This window comes from Carassius auratus, chromosome 12, assembly GCF_003368295.1.
Source record: "Carassius auratus strain Wakin chromosome 12, ASM336829v1, whole genome shotgun sequence".
NCBI classification, from domain to species: domain Eukaryota; kingdom Metazoa; phylum Chordata; class Actinopteri; order Cypriniformes; family Cyprinidae; genus Carassius; species Carassius auratus.
Window position 1 is genome coordinate 1,720,733 of NC_039254.1, and position 23,058 is coordinate 1,743,790.

Consider the following 23,058-nt stretch of genomic DNA (forward strand, 5'->3'; position numbering starts at 1 on the left):
TTTTTTTTTTTTTTTATTACTGAACTGATTTTATTTATATGTGCTTTTGTTTTAAGTTATATGTGCACTGCAGCACATTTTTAGTTTTCTCTCCAGATTGGTTCAGTGTTTTTCTCCTCACCATGGCCCTCGGGACGACCGGTTTGAGAAGCCCAGTGTCTGAAGTCACACGCTGGCTTGAGCAAAAGCTTGTTTGGGTCAAATCTAAAGTGTCTGAACGAAACACGCCGCACCTAAAGATCACCTGCCTGCCTTTCTCAAGTTAAAAAGTCCAAAATGAAAGCAACAGCCGACCTGTTTAAATTAGCCTTTCCCCCTCGTGGCCTCAAATCAAATAAAACACAACAGTTGGAGTCCAAACAAGTTAAAAGAACGTCCTTGTGGGTTTTATCCACTAAAGCAATAGTAACAAGAACAACCTTCTCAAAGGCTAAAATGTCCCAGCGGTCCAACACTCAATAAAGATTTGGCTACTTAAGAAGGTCGAAACAGCGAGCCATTTAAGGGCTTGACATGGACCCAGCTAGCATGCTGCTTTACCATCACTCATACCGAGGTAATGCAATTCCTCACCGATGTTCTGCGCCTCTGATATATTTAGGCTAATGCCTGATGCAAATGACACAGGGACAGATAGAAATAGAAATATATCTTCATCACCTGCGTTCTCTCGCTCCGAGTGTCCTCCATCCCTAGATGGACACACACACACACACACACACTGCAGCATATTCGTTTAGTGCAGATCTCGTCAAGGCAGTGGAAGTCTTTTGATTGGTGAACAAAAGGTTGAGAGGAGATAGTAAAGACTTGGACGGACATGAGCTGTGATCTCAAGATTATTTCAGTCACTATTTTTGCAATTCTGTTTGGACAAACTGCACTGAAAACAGTGTCTTTGTAAAAAAAAAAAAAAAAAACATTCACTCAGATATCGCTAATAAATTTCACTAATAATTGGGAAAATAAACAGCAATTAAATGTTAAAGATGGGAATAGTATATAGTACGCACTTCAATAATATGTTTAATTTAATATGTCTTTATTATTTTAGTATCATTAAGATACTATTATAGTTTTTATTAGTGTTTTGAATAGTTTTGTATCTTTATATTTTGTTTTCATTTTAAATTGTTAAAGTTCTAGGAATTTTGTTCTCTGTTTTTATTTTTTTGTTTTCTATATTATTATTATTATTATTATTATTATTATTATTATTATTATTATTATTATTATTATTATTATTATTATTATTTTGGCTCAAGAAATGAAAAACATTCCCTTGGAAAATAGCTGAAGCAAAACTATTTTATTTAAAGTTAAAAAAATGTTTTATGGTTTTAGTTTTAGTTAACTAATCACTCAGTGTACAACTTCAAAAATTCATATTTTTACAGCGTAGTACCACAAAAAAAAAAAAAGAAATAAAAAGAAAGAAAAATTCAAGATAATTTTTTTTTAATTCAACGAAGTCAAAATGAACACTATTTTTTTTTTTTTCACATTGATTGTGAATGATGCATCAGTTCACAGCCTTTAAAAGAAAACAGTTTTGTGATTTCTCATCATTGAAGTGAATTCTCATCAGACGACTCTGCTAATCTAAACTTTTTATAAATCCAATCCAATCAAAAATCAAGTTACTCCATAATTATTTTGTTCAATATTCCACAGTTGACTTTCGTGTTTCCTACGGACTTATTTCTCCTCCAGAATTTGTTTGGACAAATTTAATTTAAACTTCTACATGACTGCTTTCACGCTTTATTGGACAATTAGTTAACTAAAAGTTATTTCATGCCAATAATGAATCATTACACATTCATTTTTAATTCATAGGGCTGAAGCGGTGTCTGGGACCCGATGACTGTCAGCTCTGAGAATAATCACATATCAGTCTGGAGTTCAGAGCGACGGGGCCATTTCACATTCTGACTCTAATTAAAGATGAAACGAGGAGAAGAAATGTTCAGCTCCGTTTGACAGACACCGGCCTCACCTCGGATAACTGAAGCCCACCTGAGCCGCTTCTGAAGACTGTCGAAATGATTCAGAGCAAGCGAGTTCAACAGACTGAAGCAGTTTCGTCAGTTCAAGCAGGTGGACTTCAGTCTCACGGGGGTCAAACACAGCCATGGCCTCACAACTCAAGTTAAGAGCTGAACTCTCACACAGAGAGAGAAAAACTCTGCCAGATTTATTGAGAGACCGCAAACATCTCATTCAGATTGACTGGTCAGTTTATTCGAGTTTCTGAATTAGATTTGAAAAGCGATTTGAACAAAACCCACCAGAGAGTTCAGATAAAATCTCGCTTCTTTTATTGGAACGGTTTCCACTTCAGGAGCTGTTTATCTCACCTTTCTTTGCAAACAAACGGTCAGAAGTTTCAGATTGAGACTTCATTCATCTACTTTTAAATAAATCAAGAAGTGGTGGAATAATTTTTTTCAGTGGGATGTATTTGGGATGCTCGGAGGACATAAAAGGAGACAATATTATTAAAATGATAGAAGTTGGATTACAAAAACTGGGTGTTCTCCAAATAACCTAATATTAATATGTCTGCAGTATTTTATTTTATTTTTTCACCATCTTTCAGACATCTACTGTAAAGAACACATAAAATGTCTAAATGCCTCTAAATGATAACACAATATCACTACGGTTGGCACACAAATCAGACGCTTTTAAGTGAACATTAACTCATAACTGGCCCTTTACTTTCTAAAAACATGTTCCAGGGTTAATTGTGAATTATTCAGTTCACAGCATTTTAAAATAAAGTTTTTTTTGTGTTTTGTGATCTTTCATTAAAAATAAAATAACCTACTGCATCTCTGAAACAAATGGCTTTCTCAGGGACATTGCCAAGCATCTTATTTCAACTTGTCATATACAGAAACCTTTCACAATGCGATACATTTCACATAAACTCTGGAGTAAATACCAAGTGCAAGCAAAACATTTGATAAAAATAATGTTAACTTGTGTCTATACACATTACAGTTCAAAAGATTGCTTTATCTAATGCTCACCAAGGAACAGTAATATCACTTAAATTGAAAAGAACTACTTGAATAGATTTTAAACTCTAATTCATCTCTGTGATGCAGAGCTGTATTTTCAGCATCGTTACTCCAGTCTTCAGAAATCATCCTAATATGTTGATTTGCTGCTCAAGAAACATTATTATCAATGTTAAAAACAGCTGTGCTTCTTATGTAACTTAACGTAATAATTTTTATTGAAATCATGTTTTTTCAGGATTCTCTGATGAATACAAAACTAAAAGAACAGCATTTATTTGTAAGATTATAAAAGCCTTTCCCATCACTTTTGATCAGTTTAATGCATTCTTAAATATCTTACATGTCCCCAATTTTTTGAATGCTAAAATATATCGGATCAATATCTAATACAATGCCATTGAGATGCCATCTGACTTAAGTGTCAGTCCTTTTTTGGGGAACCCGAACCTTCACATTCATTCCTTCTTCCATGTCTCAAAGACTCTTATATAACCACAGCGCCGTCTCTGCGCTCTCATGTTCCACTTATTCAAATGCATCCCAGCGACTAAATTTCCCTTTGTTTGAATTCTCCTCCAAAAGCACGGAACAAAGAGACAATTATTTTGTTCTTGTAGAGCCGGCCTCAACTTTTCCAGCATTCTTTTTGAAGTCGCCCCGCAGACGTTTTTATTTTGTTTGTTTGGCGCTCTGACTGACAAGCTTTGTTTGCTGTTTGTCGACTCTGCATTTGAGTCTGTAGCGCCACGATTACAAGCTTACATCAAAGTTCCTCTCTACCCCGGCATCCCTGCCCTGCCGGATCCCAGCGGAGCTGTCTGCGCTGACAGCCGCTACGCCTTACATGCGACAGGGCGCGCACGTGTGCGCTAAAGAGAGAGAAGTGGCTGCTTCAGGCTGAGGACTCTACAGGTTTTGCTTCATGGCCTTAAGCACTGAGGTTGTTCTCTTTGTTGCCACTGCCATGCGGAAGGAGATAAAGTTGACGCGAGGCTTCCAGGCCGACACGTTAATCTGGTCATCCCCCAATCCTCTCGTTCCCGCGGCCCTGCTTCAAGTCATGTCGCTAAATCCCCCATATCTCCCTCCCAGGCCCGCGGCTCTTGTGTTCCAACAATGGCCTCTTAGCAGGCCTTGGACTGATGCCCGACTGTCTCTTTCTCGGATTCTTTTTCCCTTTGTGACAGCGTGTGTGCGCCACTTCTTGGTGGGCCCCTAATTTGCGTCTTGAATGCGTATTTTGATAGAACAAAGTGGGTCGAGAACACAAGACGCAGAGCTGCAAAAGAGAGTGAGACGGAGTCTCTAAAACACAGAGAGCTGGTGCGCTGTTAAGATTTCTGAAAAATACATCCAATAGCGCAAGAACCAGCTCAGATATCGAATTATTCATGCGACTAAAAACTTGCACCTCTTCAACTCTGCTGCGCCCAACTGTGGCTCTCTGTTGTCAGCCGAGCGCTTTTTTCTCTCTTTCGGAGTTGTAAAAGAGAGGTAAGAGATGACAAACGGGGCATGAGAGTGGCGTCTGTGATGCAGAGGGACAGTCGGGGGAATTCGGCGCCGTCACCTCCTCTGTCAGAAGAGCTCCTCAAATCTCATTTGAATGCTAATTATTTTGGTCAGTTTATAAACTATAGATCAACCCTAAACGTCTCGGTGGATCCTCTATAGATTCTGTCGTGATCCTGAAATATCATCCCGGGAGGACACGAATCACCTTGCTTTCTAACATGTCCCCTGTCTCGGCTTCTTTCATTATACAACACACAACCTATCAGATATTCCTGCTTCTGCAGGCACTCCGGCCTTGTTGCCAGCCATCAGTAAGTAAAAAAAAAAAGACACAAAGCTCGTTTTATCTCGCCTCGGCTGCCTTTCACAGCTCTGTTTTCCTCTCTCCGCCACTTGCTCTCTTTCTGTGCTTTTCCCCTACGGAGAGGGGCCGATGTCTTAAGAACTCGCAGTTCTTCTCGTTTTTATTGAGGGTTTTTTTGCCTTCTTTTCCTCTCAAATGAAAACACTGCATGAAGCTGTACAAAAGCAGCTATGTTGGAGACACACAAAGACTACACTGAAAGCGACCGACACGCCGGAATCACATCGCTCCCATTATACTCAAGCAAAACTGTCTACATAGTGTTGCACTGTGTCACATCGCTCAATTGTGGTGTATGTGAAATAAAGACTCTGAATACTGACTGTTTAAACTAATATATTCAGACTCTTTATTTAACATATGCTGCAAGCAAGCAACATGACATGACTTTCGCACAAAAACTACACCAAAACATGCAATGATCGCATGCCATCAGGGGTTAAAAAATAACTTTTTTCAGTTCTGTTGGGTTTTTACTGTTGGGTTGTTAATTGTCTGCCCAACATTTTCACAGATCGTGCTACAATCATCATAAATAATTGTTTTTAGCATCATATTTTACACGTGTTAGAAAAACATCTATTTCTATCGATACATACTGTGTGGCACATACTGTTTTGTTTATATTTTCAACACATTTCAACTGATGCAACCAATACAATCAAGTCATTTCATAAATCTCCATTATCCAGACAGATCTTGATGACAAATTTAAATCAGCAACATATCAACAATATATGTACAAAATCCAGTTTGCAAGGCATTTAAGCACATGCACTTGCCATCAAAAAAAAAAAAAAAAAACTTTTGATCAACTGGCCTAAAATGTTTTCGTAATATGTATACTACTGTAATTTTGATCTAAGTATAGGCCATATGCAAATGTTCTGATGCATACTAGAATATCCAGAAAACTTTCAAAAATTGACAAAACATGCAACGCTTAGGCTTTACAAAACATACTGCAGCGAACAATGGATCTCACAATGCAATGCCTTCATCCTGACCTTCCATTTCCAACAAGATGAATAAACCAAAAGTAACATCAACCTTGATGAAAAATTCCAGTGGACTGTTGTTATTTTGAATGTAGTAAATGATGGTTATTAAATATTCAATATAAATGCCATTATCATGTGAGACCAATAGTGTAGGCCTACTACTGTTTCGAATGCACATACAAACTGTTTCATTGCAATATTATTGTTTTAAAATAATCTTTAAAATGTAGTATAGCTTAGGTATTGAATACTGCACAATATGCACAGTTTGGTAGTACTGCACTAGGAAACACTGGCCAAATCAGGAATAGCATACTACCATTGTGCAGTATACAGTATGCAGTATGCACATACAGGTAATACCCCGCTGACACGAGATTTTCATCAGAGTGCACGCTAAATTAATTACTGTATCCTACAATGCAATGTGCTGGTAATTGTAACATTTTAAATGATTAAAAATGCAAATAAAAGCGATTCATCAGAATTACTGTTGACATTCGCAACAAGACAATGAAACCCAAAAGTTCATTAAGTAGATAAACGGCATTGGCGCAACTGTTTACTGTATAGCATTTGTAATCTGTGACCTTTAGATTTTCTTTAAAAGCCTGATAAAGAAAACGCGATTTTGCATCAGCTGTTTACCACCCTGTTTACAAAAGTATTTCAAATCAACTGCTATTGTGCATCTCCTCAAAGGGATTTCACGGCTTCCCAGAAGAAACGTGTCAAGATGCCGTTCATTCAGCAGGATAAAAGTGCAACCTTTCTGCGCGCGCTGCACCGGAGGCCGCGGAGAGCGAAATCGAGGGTCTGCAGCCCCGGTCGCAGTCTGGAGAGACTCTCCGGCGTCTCCTGACGGCGTTATCGCGCTCCGCTGCTGCTACAGGCAGCCGGCGCACAACAAAAAGTCATTCTATAGTTATTGTCCGCCCTAATTGTTCTCAAGACTTGAGATAAGTACACTACGTGACGGAGAATTTCAGTGAGGACCCCCACCTCCCTCGGTGGCGCAGTCATTAGCGATGTGCGCGTGCATGGGGAGCGCGTGGCGCGGCCACTCAAAAGCACTTGACTTCCTGCCATCTGAATTAGCGGCTTCTTTTCTTATTTATTTTGATGGACAAATCGCGAGGCTTTCATCCTTGCATACTTAAAGATGACACCACAAACTGGCAGCCTGCGCTATTGTTCTAGCCAGCGTTTATTCAACGCTCGCTCGCATTCAAGCGACTCAAAGGAAAGGCCGCTCCCAATTTAAAGGCGTTTATTAAAATTCAGACTAGCCATTACACGGCAGAGCGCGGGGAGAAAGCGCGGGAAAAAAACCAACAAGCTGGTTAATGAAAAGTTAATTGTACAATTTTCATGTAGATGAGTGTGGCATATACACATGACTCCCTGCTCTGCGATTGTTGAAATAAATAAACGAGGCTTCTAGAAATGTGGTGGGACTTTGCGGCTGGTAAACAATCAGGCCGAGTTTAATTTGTGGTAAACAAAGTGATTATCCACCGGGGGTACGGAAGGAGAGGCTAAGGTTAAATGAAATTTGCAAATGTACAGATACAAGGCGTTTTGTGTTGGAGTTGAGCAATTATAGAAGCGGTTTAATGAAGCAAGGTCTGGCGTCGAGGGAGCCGTTCAGACTTCAGACGACCTACAACCAGTCACACACTTCTGAGGAGCACATTAGAGCCAGAACTTCACACAGAGATGAGGAAAAGACGCAAATGCACGCGTGCATGGATGCTAGGATCTGCAGATGTTAAAACCCAACTGAATGACTAGTTACCTGTATAATTATGCATGTTTAGGGCACTGTACCTGACACCGATCATGCACGTAAACACAAAGTGTGCGATTTGTATTTCAATAATAGCACACAATCTAACAATAAGTTACATGCTGAAGCAAAACACTGTCCAGTTACCAAACTTATACAAGTTACTTCTCTAAAACAGAGATTCCCGTGGTCCACAGTCCGCCCTTGATGACCGATTTGGCCCAACATAATGCTTGTGAATCACAGCTCTCAATCAAGTTTGATTTTTAGCCCTTCAAACTTAAAAGTTTGTTCTAAAATGAAAACCCTTGGTCATTTGCCAAATGCTTTTATCCACTGCATTAGGTACACATTTGATCAGTTCTTGCTTTTGCCCTCAAAAGTCCTCAGAAGCCAGGCTTCAGAGAGGATGAAGAATGTAGCACACAAATCATATTAACTATATTTTATGGTTCTGTTTGTCCGTTTTTGGAGCTCAACGGCCCTACTTCTCTTTCACATTTGGAAAATAATAGTAGCTCCTTATGTGTTCAATAAAATGTGTTCAAGAAAATATAAGGGTTTGGAACAACATAAAAAATGGTGGCAGAAATTAATTTTGGTCTGTGCAGTGTGGTCTTAAAGTCATATTGAAATTGATTAGTCATATGACAAACAGAGTATTGCAGGAAGCATTCATTTTTATATGTGTATTTTCCATTTTAATTTTAATTAATTTTAGTAATTTTTGTTTTGTGTTTTTATAATTTTTATTTATCATGAGTGTATTTTTTTATTTATGTATTAGTTGTTTTAGTACATCAAATTCAATTAAATGAAAACGAGAAATGTTGACTTGGATAACTAACGGTTTTATTTTGGTTAACATTTATTGTTTTTATGATTTCAATTAACTATAATAATAACCCTAGGTTTTTACATGCATCTGTAATTTGCATTGTATGAATAAAAACAGAATGATTACATTTGTTCACTTTTCCTTTCTTACAACATTTCCTTTCATTTGTTTTTAACTGCATTTGAACACAGTGAGTGTGAAGCACGGTCCCATACGTGAGGCGTGCTGGCAGAGATCGGCCCCTAATGCCCAGCTCTATTAGGGCACAGGCTCTCTGCTGGGCTTTTGGTGGAAACGAATCCACGTTTTCATTCTAACCTCCTGTAGTTTCTTATTCTTTTGTATGAAATTAAAATGCATTAAAGCACTTTGGACAAAGGCATGCTGAGAAAAGTAAAGAGCCAAAGTTGGTGTAACTTTAGCCGGACTGGAAGTGAAGAGCACACGGCCCTGGAGGGACCCAAGCGCTTAGGAGTGATTCTGATTCGCTACAGTCTTACTTTTAACAGCCACTTTGAGGTTTTCACTGCATAACAATCTCTAAACTCTATGGTTATGACGATCCCTTGCACAAGCAGTGGACAGAAAACAGCAGGAGAATAAACTAAATTGACCTATAGGCCTACACTTTTACCCAACATCCTCAAAACAAACATAAAGCGTGACTTGAACTCACCAGAAATGCCTGAAGATGGCAGCTTCGTGTCATTATGTTGCATGTGAAGTTGCTGTACAAGATTTCTATACAATAAAACTCTGATAAACTATTCCAGTTTAACATTGAGAGAAACCATTTCGAGCATATTAGTAAACACAACAGTGACATCTACTGACTGAAGTACAGAAATGCAGAGTCTTAGTACAGAGTCCATATCATTTCTTTTTTTAATTAATTAAATTAATTAAAGGGCTGTACATATAAGGTATTTTTAATTTATATTTAAGTTATAATTAGGATAAATAATTAAAATGAATAGAAAAATAAAAATATATCTATATTTATAAGATTAACAATAAAGAAGCAAGATATGCACAACTCGCATAGGCTTCAGTAGACCCTGTTTTCATGTCAAAAAACTATCAAATATGTCCATGGCTGCAGCTGTTGTTTTATTGATGAAAAGTTTGTAATTTATATATATATATATATAAAATCATAAAAAAAACTGCTTAAAACTTTATTGAGCATTAAAAGGGTGTTTTCAAATTTTTATTGATGACATATATTAATATAAAATATAAATACATTTTTATATTTTAAATAACTTTATTTTTGATTTAATATATTATTGTTTGTCATTATAAAATATTTTACTTATATTATTATTACTTAAAAACATTAGCTAGTAAAAGCATAGTTAAAAGCATAACGTCATTGTCATTTTAATTATACACTTATTTGAAAATATTATTGGCTTACTGACTCATAACCTTTATTCAATCTTTTTTTTTTTTTTTATTTATTCATATGCGTTTGTACATTTTATAACTTAACTTTTTTATTATTAGCGTTTTTAAAAACCTAATTAAACCTTTATTTAGCCATTGACATTACAAGTGTATTTTCAATATTTTATTTATTTTAAATACAGTTGATTTAGCCATTTTTCAAATATTTTAAATATATATATGTATAATATACATTTAAAATATACATTTTATTTTTTATTTAAATAAAAACAATAGTTTTTAATAAACCCATTTCATTTTCATATTGTGATAAATAGGCGGTTAAAAGCATATTATCCCTTTTTACTTCATTTGCATGCATTTTACTTTATTATTAAACATTATCCACATTTATGAGCCTTTTGTAAACCTGATTAAACCTTTATGTATCCAATAAATCAGTCTATATATATAATAACAAACAAGACATCGATGTAATTTCATAATGCATTTGTTCATTTATTTGTAAATCCTTGGTCATCTGCAAGGCAACAATCAGTGGTGTGTGTGTGCTTTAAAAACTTGTGCAGTTTTCCTCAGCATCATTCTCAGGGAAACAGATGCAGGTCGTTTAAGGTCAAAGGTCACGAGTCTCATACAGTTACTGTTTCTGTGCAAGATCACTTCTAATTGAAATTCTTGCTGATGTTACAGCATGTGAATGTGTTTGTTTATGCCTTTCTTACGAACAATACTTTAGCCGTATCCTGTCAAACCTAAATAATCTCACTCGCTTTATGTATATTTGCTGCTTTGAATAAAAATAAAAAAAAGTCAAAAATGTTCACTTTGCAATGGCTGATTTGCACAATGTTAAAGACAGGAACAAAACAACTTTTTGACACAATGATATCTTTCATAAATTGTAAGACAATTACTCTGAATAAATAAAATGGCATGGAACATTCACATACATGTATTATCTGGCAGGACGTCCTGTCTGTGCATAAATACAAACCACCTACAGCTTTACAAATTCTACACGCGTCGCTTAATAAAAAATAAAAATACTTAGTTGACCAAATAAACAGACAAAACGCTATTTTACAATAACAACATGATCCCATGTGAGAAAGACCAAAATAAAATAACCCATTTAAATATGTTATAAAGGAGTCAAACAATTGAAACTTTGAAAACTTTAGAAGCCTTAGTATATTACAGACAGATGTGGTCTTTTAGTAACATCGAGGAGAAGTGCATAGCAAAATAGAGCGCAATTATCTTCCAGTCGCGGTGCAAAATCCTGACCGACTGACGTGTAAAAAAAACATCAAACTCAAACATTTAAGGCAGATTAGATCATTTGAAATTGGCATAGTCTGAGAAAATGTCGACAAAGTCCTGTACCACTCTGTAGCAGAAATCATACTGTTCCTGCAGACGGAGAGAAAGAACAATATTAATACAAACCACTTTAGAAGAAGTTCCTCTGAAATATTTTGAATGATTTATTACCACTTTATATTAAATTTATGATTATTGTTGTATATTTAAATCTTTTTCAGTCTTTTAATATGCATAATATTATCAATTAGTAACTTATATTGTTATTCAATTTATATCGCTTGGTTCATAATTAGTTAATAAAGTGTAAAAAAAAAAGTTACAGTTTACATTAAAATTCGTATTTTAATCATTGTTGATATATTAATAATATTAAAAATCATTGTATACTAATAATGTGTATTATTATTATTATTATTATTTGGATAATTTTATATGACTTGTATTAAATCATATTAAACTTAATGAATGAATTCAAATTTAATTATTTATGAAACTGACATTAAAAAGGGTTATAATAATAATCATATTAATTGAATGTGTTACTAATGAATTTATACTAATCATTTATATTATTATTTAATTGATGTATATTACTAGTTTTACAGAATAATAAAATAATCCAATTAAATCAACATGAAATTGCCAGTACAAACTTTTCTTTTTTTATATTTAATCATAGCTTTAATGTAATTCACATGAATTTATACTAATCATTTTATCATATTGTTATTTAAAGAATGTCTATTATACTTGATACTACTTAAGTTACCTACATGATAAATTGATTTGTTAATAATGAATCAATAAATTAAGATGCCTATTAAGACTAAGTTGCTCTCAAAACCCTTGTGATGAAAGAGGTCAGTATAACAGTTTTATTGCCGTATTCCAGCAGAAACTACTGATTAGCGTGATTGATTTTCGATATGTGTGATGGATATGGAGTGTATGAAGGTTTGCACTGACCACTGTCTGCACCATGTGTGGCCGCTGCATTCGTAAACTCTTCACAGTCTGAAACACATCCAGCAAACCCTCGGCTTTCACTCGCTCCAGAATATTACTGAGAGCGATAAACGTACCGGTCCGACCCGCTCCGGCGCTGCAGAGCACACACACACATCCCACAGAGACACAACACAAGAACATCAGCTTCACGAAGGTTTCCAATTAAATGCGAATGAAAAAAAAAGAAAAAAAAAAAAACTAAAATAAAAACGTATATAAAAATGTGTGCTGTCAAACAATTAATCGGGATCATTCGCATCCAAAATAAAAGTTTTTGTTTGCATAATATATTTGTGGGTACTGTGTTTATTTATGTATATATAAATACACACACATACAGTACATATTTTGAAAATATTTACTGATATTATATTATATAACACATGTCTATATTTAAATGCATACAATTTATATTGTAAATAAATATTTAATATAAAAACCTAATTTGTTTCTGAAATATATACATGCATGCATATATACATAATAAATATAGACAGCACACATACATACATAATGTAAACAAAAACGTTATTTTTGGATGCGAATAATGGTGATTAATCTTTTTGCAGCACTAATACTAATGTACTAAAGATTGCAAATACACGACAGATAAAAAAAAAAATTCTCAAATTTAAAATTACAACGAAAATGGAATATACTGAAAAACAAGTCATCAAAATATTACTGAAAACGATGACAGTAAAACTATATTGACACTGAAATACACTTATTTAAAATACTCTTGGGGGTAAAAAGGGGAAAAGATTTTGGCATTGATTTCTTAATTGCTAAAAGTGATTATTAAAGTACATTTCATTCTGAAATTTTTTTTTATTTTATTTATTTATTTTTTTTTTCGATTAATCTTTATTAATTATAATCAGTACAGTTCTACTTACCATATTTTCCAGACTATAAGTCACACTTTTTTTCATTGTTTGGCTGATTCTGCGACTTATAGTCAGGTGCGACTTATTTATCAAAATTAATTTGACATGAACAGAGAGAAATGAACCAAAAGAAAACATTACCGTGTCCAGCCACGAGAGGGCGCTCTATGATGCTCAGTTCTCCTGTAGTCTACACTGAGCAGCATAGAGCGCCCTCTTGTGGCTGTAGACGGTAATGTTTTCTCCTGGTTCTAAATAAATGCGACTTATATATGTTTTTTTCCTCATCATGACGTATTTTTGGACTGATGCGACTTATACTCAGGTGCGACTTAAAGTCCGAAGAAAAAAAAACATGGTTCAAGAAATTTGAACAGTAATTTGAACAGTAAACATAATGCAACTAATTATTTTAATATAAAAGCAAATACAAAAAAAAAAAAAAAAAAAAAAAAATTAATCCTGACCAAAGAACCAAGAACATGCAAAAATGTTGTTAAAAATATTCAGAATTTAAAATCTCAAGGTCAAAGAGCTTCAGCTGCTAAATGTTTTGGGAATCTGAGCTCTATAGTGGGACTTGATTCAGACAGCTAGTTAAGTGTGTTACCTGCAGTAAGTGTGTGTTACCTGCAGTAAGTGTGTGTTACCTGCAGTGCACGACGATGGGGTGGTTACCCGACTGCTGCTGCTGTTTCTGCACCGCTGCGATGATGTCGATCATCCCTTTACCCTCGGCTGGGATCCCGATCTCTGGCCAGCCGTGGAAATGAAAGTGCCGAACCAAACGTGTCTGCTTCTCCTGTCAGGAACACACACACACGCATGCATTACAATTCAGCCATTAACTTCAAAAATGGAGTTTGGATGCAGAATGCAAACATTTTAAAAAAATGGCAATGCAAATCAGCTCATAATGCGCACTCACCGGGCCGAAAGTGAGCAGCAGATCTCGGAGACTGAACGTGTCACACAGCGTGTCTCCTTTCATCTCCACTGTGAAGTCTCCATAAGTCACCGAATTCTCAGTAGGCCAGTACTGAAAACACTTGTCCTGCAACACACACACACACACATTTCAAATGACAAAGCTGACAGGATTTACTTTGGGAAGTCGTGTGAGAGTGCATTTGTAAAGTGCATGTGTGTGTGTGTGTGTGTGTGTACCTGATCTCGCTCCTGCAGTTCTGTCAGCATCACGATCGAGTGACACTTCCATTCCCAAACCATCCTCCAGAAATCATCCACCGTGTGCGCTAGAGGACCCTGTGTGGCGATGAAATAGTCCTTCTGCCGGTACCCCTGCAAAACACGAGCACACGACGATAATAAGAGCACTGCAGACCAACACAAACTGGCTTCAGAGTACAAATAAAACAGTAAGGTGCCAGTTTATCAGGAACTGCAACATAACAGATTGATCAAAAGTGATGGTAAACACATTTATAATATTACAAAAGATAAATGCTGTTCTTTTGAACTTTCTATACTTCAAAGAATCCTGAAATGTATTTTAGTTTCCACTAAAATGTTCGGCCGCATAAATATTTGTATCATAATAATTAGATCTTGAGCAGCTAATTAGCATATTAGAATGATGAATTCAGCTTTGATAACAGGAATAAATAAGATTGTAAATATATAGACAGAGAAAATTGGCGTTTTATAAAGATCATAATTTGTAATTTTCTTACTTCGTAATATTCATTGCTAAGAATTTATTTGGACAACTTTAAAGGTGATTTTTTTCAATATTTAGTGTTTTTTTTTTTGCACATTCAGATTCCAGATTTTCAAATAGTTGTAACTCCGCCAAACATTTTTGTTCGATTCTAATAAACCATACATCAATGGAAATGAAAAATTGACAGGGCCCTTTTTATTTATTTATCTTTTAATTTTATTATTCTATTTTTTTATATAACAGATTGTCACTATTATGCATGGAAAAATTGCTAAATAATTCCATCTGTCATAAGGACACAAATAATACATTTTTAAATTATCAAATTATGTAAATACAGGTTCATGGTTTGTAAGAGATATTTATGGTTGGTGAAAACTGGCAAAAAGTTAATTTTGGACCAAGTCACAGAGTTACCCAACCACACTCAAAAAACTTTCATATTTTTTTAAATGATAAAACAAAACAAATATTAACTTAAAACATCCCTGGTCTTATTAAAAAACAACAACACCTGGTCTTATTAAAAAAAAAACAACAACAATAACATTTCTATTACAACCCGCGCCTGTAACTTGAAAAGAGTAATGAAAAACTCACATCAATGAAAGAAGCGTTGATATAATCGGTGAACTCCTGCCCTCTCTTCATCGAAAGGATGACTCGGTTAAAATCATCTGAACGAATGAATGAGAAAAGACACAAATTGACCTCTAGTAAAAGCTCTGGTGCTTTGACCTGCCTGTCACAAGCAGAACAGGAAAGGGAAGAGAGATTTCTGAGCAACTTCCTCGTAAACAAACCCAGCAGCATTTCAGATGAAAGGAAGAGATTAAATATGTTTTACAGCCACTTTTAGGTTTGCTCGTAGTTCTTCACAAGCACAGATGATCTTAAACTCACATGGAATGATCTGAAGGACTCTGTTCTTCTTCATGTTGGCAGGCAGGTTGCCTATCCTCATGTTTTCCTTCATTATGCGCATGTTTGTCAGTTTCTGCAAAGCCAAAGTTAAAAATGCTTTAATAATCTGTCAAAACCAGATCCGTAAACAATTACACCCCTCTAATTTCCTCACCTTAAACTCTTCCTCCAGGCCCACACGGTCCATCGGCGCGCTGGTGTTGTGAAGTTTATCCAGGTGACCCTCCAGAGAAGAAACGTCCAGCTCCGTGTCTCCGTACAGGAAGTACTCCAGCAGAGCCTGATAGACGAAGGAGTACTGCAACTACAACACAAATCAGATGTTCAGTTCAGCGTTAAACATGCGTGACTTCTAGGAACGACTTCTGTCACTTGTTCATTTTATAATAACATCATGCAAAAGCCAATGAGATGCTCTACTCACATCCGTCTGAATGAGCTGCGATCTCTGCTCACGTATTCTTGAGACGAAGCCGAAGACGTCCACCTTCTTTTCTGCGTACATCATGTCAATCATGGCATCGATGACGATGAACGTTCCTGTCCTGCCCACGCCGGCACTGACACACACAGACAGAATTACTCACAACATAAACAATACGTCAACATGATTATATTTACTTGCCGTGAATGATTCGTCAATGCAATTTATTTATTTTTTTTCAAAAAATATTATTTTTTCAACCCTTCTTTTGGAAACAATTATCATACAGAAACCACTCTTTCACAAAATAAGTCAATGATCTTGATTTATAAAAATCATAAAAGTGCATACATTTTTTCTAGTATAATCTTTATTTTATATTATTTAAAAAATACATTTTATATTTTATTAAGACAACCATCTTTCTTTCTTTCTTTCTTGTTCACTGTAAAACTATAATAAAATTTCACATTAAAATAATAAAATAAATTAAAATTAATATTAATGTAAAAAAAATGTATTTATTTACCACCTTTTCAAAATATAAATCAATGACCTTAATTGATAAGAAAAAAAAATCTAGTAGAATATTTTGATTTATTTATATTTGATAATATATTTAGAAATATAAATATTATATTATATTATATTATATTATATTATATTATATTATATTATATTATATTATATTATATTATATACCATGTTTCACAATATAAATCAATTATATTGACGGATAAAAATCAATAATTTCTCTAATATAATTGTTTTTTTTTCTACTTTGGTTTTATATTATACATAAAAATAAAACTATTATTCTATATGTAGAGCATGTATTTATTTAGCATTTTATGTTGAAAATTATTATAGCCATTTTTGCTCCACTAATTAAATTATTAAACACGCACAAATAACTTATGTGTTATAACTGAATTCAAGCTAAATTATCTTTTTAGTTAATCTTAATTATTAATTAATCTTTAACTGTTTCTGTCACTGTAACAACTGAAACTCAAATTTTTTGTTGAAATCCTGCAAGACACAAATTTAGACACCTTTTTTGTAAGTTGTCCTTTTTTGTGACATTAACACAGTATGACAAAAAAACTAAAACAATGTTTTTACTTCAAATAAATTCACAATAATTGCAAATGAGGAATATAAAAAATATATCTTCAGACAAACAATAACAAACACTCGCAAACATCTTCCCTTTGACCACTAGAGGGCAGGAGTGATCAACTGTGTGAATGAATAACCCCTCAATAGGGCCTTTGAGAGGAAGTGAAGTGTGTGGTATTGCTGCTGACGCTGTGTTTGGTTGTTCAGGACACAGACACTGATGACAGAGGACAGACCGGCCATTGTGTCACCAACACAGCCACTGACCTACATCAGTTCACTTTCTATATGTGAACAATCAGCAGCGAGAAAAGACCTTCTTTCACCTAATTCAAATCACATGCTAATCGTTCTGAATAATGTATATCATTGTCTGATCAAATAAATAATGCGTGCGTGACCGGCTGACGCAAAAGGGTCTTCGAGGTCTCAAAAATAATTACTGTGGATGGAAGTTATGTAAAATTATGTAAAAGTTTAAATTCAAACATTCAAGTTACTGTTACTTTTTGAAAGTAAGACGTTTGATCGGGAAGTTTGGGCTCTTGATAAAGCTTCAATGCCAAATTTTAAGATTTTTTTTTTTTTTTAAGCTTTGGAGATACTGACAAAAATCTGCGTCCAGTTATGCACTTACATTAATAATTATTGTGATGGTTTTGTTTTAAATATTAAATAATAATAATACAAATTTCTCAATAATTATATATTTATATAATCAATTTCTGCAGCTAATTGCTTAAATATAGTATAAATACATTACAATAATATTGCTTCTTAATTATGTTAACATTTAATTCAATTAACCCTAACCCTCACAGGAAACTTTGTGCATTTTTACTTTCTCAAAAAAACTCATTCTGTATGATTTAGAAGCATTTTGAAAAATGGGGACATGGGTTATGTCCTCATAAGTCACCCTCTCCTTGTCATACCTGTGTCATACCCATGTCATTATACAGAGTTGTGTCCTGATATGTCACAAAAACATGCACATATATATATGTGTATATGTGTGTGTAGATGAACCACTTTTGAGTTTTGAACTACAGTTTTGAGTTCATCTAGAGCACAAGACTAACCGAGCACAAGACACATAACGTGCATCCTCGCATGAAGCTCTCACAGACCAAAACATGTCACACTTCACATTTAAAAGATCAAACTTCACACCAGACGTGTCGCTCTCCACAGCTCCAGTTCTCGCCTGATGTTCTGGTCACAGTCTTGTATATCTGTACAGCGGTCACACGAAGCACTACCCACCTGCAGTGCACCACGATGGGCCCGACCAACACCGGGTTCACCTGCTTCACCTTCTTCAGGAACTTCAGCATGCCGATGGGCGAGAAGGGAACGCCGAAGTCAGGCCAGCTGGTGAAGTGGAGCTGCGTGACCAGACGGGGTGTTTTGGTGCCGTCGCTGGCCTGCTGCGGTGGACACAGAGACGGGTGAGAAGTGTGCATGGTGACACAGGAAACAACACACATATACACACACTTATGATAAGCCACAAACACAGAATTAACAGAGAAAATCCCCTACAGAATCATGCACATATAACAGCAGCAGACTTTATATCTCTAGCTCATGTTCAGACTTACATATTGCACACAGAACTTGCGTATGGTGTAGTCCACCAGTACTGTAATGTCTTCCACAGCAACACGGACGTTACCGTATGTCCAGCATCCCTGATCAGGCCAATACTGATAACACTTATCCTACAGAGAAAAGCACAGCACATTTATACCACTAGTTAACACTAGGTTTTTTTTTTTTTTTTAACCCTCATCTGTCCCTCCTGAACCTATAACAAAAGTGTCTTCCATGGGCCAAAAATGACCCGAAGGGTTAAAAAGGTCCTGAAATCTTATAATGATCAACTTTTATGCTTTTTTTCCCTACATATTTATTTAGTTTTTTTTTTTTTTTTTTTTTTTTTTTTTTTTATTATATTTACATATTATTCTGGATATTTGTAAAATAATTTCCTTAAAAATAAATAAATAAATAAATAAATAATTATCTCTCTCTCTCTCTCTCTCTCTCTCTCTCTCTCTCTCTCTCTCTCTCTCTCTCTCTATATATATATATATATATATATATATATATATATATATATATATATATATATATATATATATATATATATATATTTCTTACTTTCTTTTTAATTAATATTAATTAATATTGTATTAATATTAAAATAAATATTTGTTTTACATGTATCGAATACATGTAATTATAAATAATGAATTATTAATAATTATAGATTTTTTAAATATAAAAACAAATTCTTGTTTTAGTTTTCATAAACAAATAAATACATAAAATTAAGCTAATAAAAATCCAGCCAACCTGCATTGCTTTAGTAGCAAAACTATAGCTGCTAGTATAATTACCAGTATATTAGTTTCTTTCTTTACTTCTTTTGTAATTTTATTAATGAGTAAAATATAACAAATTATATAGCAGTTAGCATTCAAACATGAAAATATCTGAAAAAACAATAAATAATAAACTATCGATTGTACTATATAGTGATATCTGTTAATGCTGTTAATAAAAGTCATATAGTGTCACCCAAAATGCAAACAAAAGACAAGAAAACAGTGACATGAACATCGTCTGCTAAACAGAGAACATGACACAAGGTCAAAACATTTCACTCTGTAGATAAACATAAGCGCATTACATATTAATCCTGTCGAGAAATCAGTCCAACACTGGCACTGAACGGCTGTGAGTGCATTAGAGGAGTAAAGGTGACTTCTAAGACACCACGATGCTAATCTGAGCTCTTAAAACAGTCTGTCTGTCAATCAGCATTATCCAGCCCGAGAGCGCAGGATAAATCTCTCTTAATTAGAGTTTGCCGACTAATTAGGTTAAAGCCAGAGAGAGCTTCATCAGCCATTATTAAAATCATCGATTCCAAGCCCGACCCAAAGCTTATTTTAATCTCCTCTCCGTCTCATTGATTCGTCTTTCTAGAGATGCTCGCGGCTGTGATGGAGAAGAGAGAAAGACGAGTCCTGTGACATATGAACATCAGACACCATCCAAACAGAGACACTTGTGACTTATTACTGAAGATGATCAACAAATCGGCTTTATAGAAAGTGAAATCAAATACAATTTACTGGCTCTGTAGTCATTGTGTTTGCATAATGATGCTTTTTTTTAACTATATGGAATAAGTATGAATGCTGTGCATAAATGTAATATTTTAAAATGATAATTTAAATAAAAATTATAATTTTTTCATTACAAAAAGAAAGAAAAAACGACATATATAAATATATATTAAATATTATCATATATATATATATATATATATATATATATATATATATATATTTTTTTTTTTTTTTTTTTTTTTTTTTTTTTTTTGATGCAGATTTAGAAATCTGATTTATTTAATCCTCCTGTTGTGTTTTGGGTCAATAAAACTTTAAAACTGGTCCAGTGTATTTCTTCTTGAAATTTGGTGAATATTTCTCATTTTGGGCCATGAATGTGCGTGCAAAGTTTCCACACGTGGATGTGTTTTGGAAAGGCTTCATGAAAAGTTTTATTGACTCCCATTGGTTTCCATTGGTTGCCGAAAAAAATTTACACTTTTAAAAACACTAGAGTCAATTAAAATAATGAAATAAATAAACATATTTACTGTAGGCTGTCAAACACTAAGATATGGAATACTAAAATGAAAGAGTCACTACTGTTTCTTTATCTAAGGGTGTTTTTGGTTGCTGTATCTGAATTTCCATTATTAGACTCTTTTAGCACTGAAAAAGAAATGTGAGAAACCTATTTTACCCTTGAAGCGTTTGAGAACCAGTCATAAAGAGGGAGAAGTACAAACAGCAATAAATACTATACTACCAAACACACAAGATACAGATAATGAAAGATACTATTTCTACTCGTAGTTAATTGAAACTCAGTGTGCAGACAGTCACTTCAAGTAGTCATGGCAAAAGGAAACGGACCAGAAACCCCCCAAAAATTACCCTTACCTCTTTTCTCTCTTTCAGATTAGTTAGCATTACAATAGTAGCTGATTTCTGTTCCCATATCATTCTCCAGAAGTCTGCCGTCGTGTCTTGTTTCGGACCTGAAACACCGAGGTCATCACATCGAGTCTTATTATAGCTACTGAAACTCTTGTCCGTCATGTTAATGCTCACCAAAATCTTATTTTTACATTTAAATGCACTCACCTTGTGCTGCAATGAACTTATTCTTATCCGTATAACCCTGGGAACAAGAAGAACTAGATTATGCAATTTATATTTAAATGCAAACAGGTGCATATATTTTGTTTCACTAAATGATGCAATGCATTACAACAAAAAAGGTTTTACATTCACATGCTCAAGTACACACAGTATGAATGCATTGAATCTTTACAGTGCACTGATGCATTTCTACAGTTTTACAAGTCACTTACATCGATATATGATGCATTGATATAATCTGAACACGGGACTCCATCCATCTGTGTTAAAATCACTCTGGAATGGTCATCTGGATAACAGGAAAGACCAAAAATCATGTTTATTTCTACACATAATCAATTTTTTTTATTTTTTATTTTTTGCTCCTTCTCAGGCCCCTCATGGAAAAAGTTTTAAATGACAAAAGCTTTTGAAAATGAAAAATAAAAGGGAAAAATGTAAATGCCATGGATGTGGGCTTAAGGAACTGAAAGTGATGAAGGTTTTATTTGGAGAAGTTGTGTGAAATGAGCGAGGGCGGCAGCACTCAGTCTGATGTCACCCAAATCAACATGTGGGCAACAACAGCATAGCAGCAGAGCATCATTCACATCCCAAAATCATTCAGATCATATACTGTATGTATATACAAGGGTGAACCTAAGGGTGTACACTGAGGCTGTTTGGGGTCTGCCAGACAGTAAAATGTGACTTAGAAAACCTTTTCATCTGTAAATACTACATCTGTCTGTTGATATTTTCCTTTTCACCATATTTTCTTTTAATTATTATTTATTGTCTATTCTCTTTATTATTAGTGTTTTATTGCCTTAAATAATATGTATGTCTGCACTACGTGTGTACTTTCTGTGCTGGAAGCTCCTGACACTCGAGACGAATTCCTGGTGTGTGTAAAAACTCATGACAGTGAAGCGCTTTCTGATTCAGATTTTGTACAAAAATCCTGTAATTTGTTGGTTTGAGGTTTTTTTTTTTAATTTAATTTTTTACGTAATGTATTTTTATTTACTCTACAGGTGTACAGGTTTTTTTTTTTTTGTACATTTATTTGCCTCTATTTGGGGTGTGTGTGATTCTTTTATTGCAACTTAATTTCTGTGCATTGTGGGTGATTTTGTGGTTTTATTTGACAAAAAATAAAGAAATATACCTTCCCCACCCATTTATTTCCTATCAAGGACCCCGGACATCCTAGGTGTGACTCATTCTCATGTTTGTGAGTTGATATAGCACATGTGAAAAGAGTTATGCCATTTAGATGAAGGGTATTTTTTTTAAGCAAAAATCATTTGGTGTCCCGAAATACCTTGAACATCTCACAAAAGTTAAAAATAATTATGTCTACAATCCAAGACAAAGAGAAAAATTATAATTTTAATTACACTACCCTTTTTTTAATCCAACATTTTCTGTAATGTTAATGAATCTTATATATATATATATATACACACACACACACACAGTATATGAAAGAGAGACAG

The 23,058-nt window shown here is 34.5% G+C and overlaps 1 protein-coding gene across 2 annotated transcripts in view; it reads right to left on the reverse strand.

Moving 5' to 3' along the window:
• Nucleotides 1-10,423: 10,423 nt before the first annotated feature.
• LOC113111426 (receptor-type tyrosine-protein phosphatase epsilon-like) overlaps nucleotides 10,424-23,058 on the reverse strand; it is a 29,443-nt gene continuing 16,808 nt past the window's right edge. For both annotated transcript variants that reach the window (XM_026276104.1, XM_026276105.1), the window contains 14 exons: nucleotides 21,790-21,866; nucleotides 21,560-21,596; nucleotides 21,356-21,453; nucleotides 18,935-19,054; nucleotides 18,597-18,760; nucleotides 16,209-16,344; nucleotides 15,939-16,088; nucleotides 15,764-15,857; nucleotides 15,461-15,537; nucleotides 14,344-14,478; nucleotides 14,105-14,230; nucleotides 13,827-13,978; nucleotides 12,245-12,380; nucleotides 10,424-11,365 (listed from right to left, as the gene is read on the reverse strand). In XM_026276104.1, coding sequence (XP_026131889.1) covers nucleotides 11,291-11,365; nucleotides 12,245-12,380; nucleotides 13,827-13,978; nucleotides 14,105-14,230; nucleotides 14,344-14,478; nucleotides 15,461-15,537; nucleotides 15,764-15,857; nucleotides 15,939-16,088; nucleotides 16,209-16,344; nucleotides 18,597-18,760; nucleotides 18,935-19,054; nucleotides 21,356-21,453; nucleotides 21,560-21,596; nucleotides 21,790-21,866 — 1,577 coding nt within the window. In that variant the 3' untranslated portion in view covers nucleotides 10,424-11,290. The remainder of the gene's footprint in view (nucleotides 11,366-12,244; nucleotides 12,381-13,826; nucleotides 13,979-14,104; nucleotides 14,231-14,343; nucleotides 14,479-15,460; nucleotides 15,538-15,763; nucleotides 15,858-15,938; nucleotides 16,089-16,208; nucleotides 16,345-18,596; nucleotides 18,761-18,934; nucleotides 19,055-21,355; nucleotides 21,454-21,559; nucleotides 21,597-21,789; nucleotides 21,867-23,058) is intronic.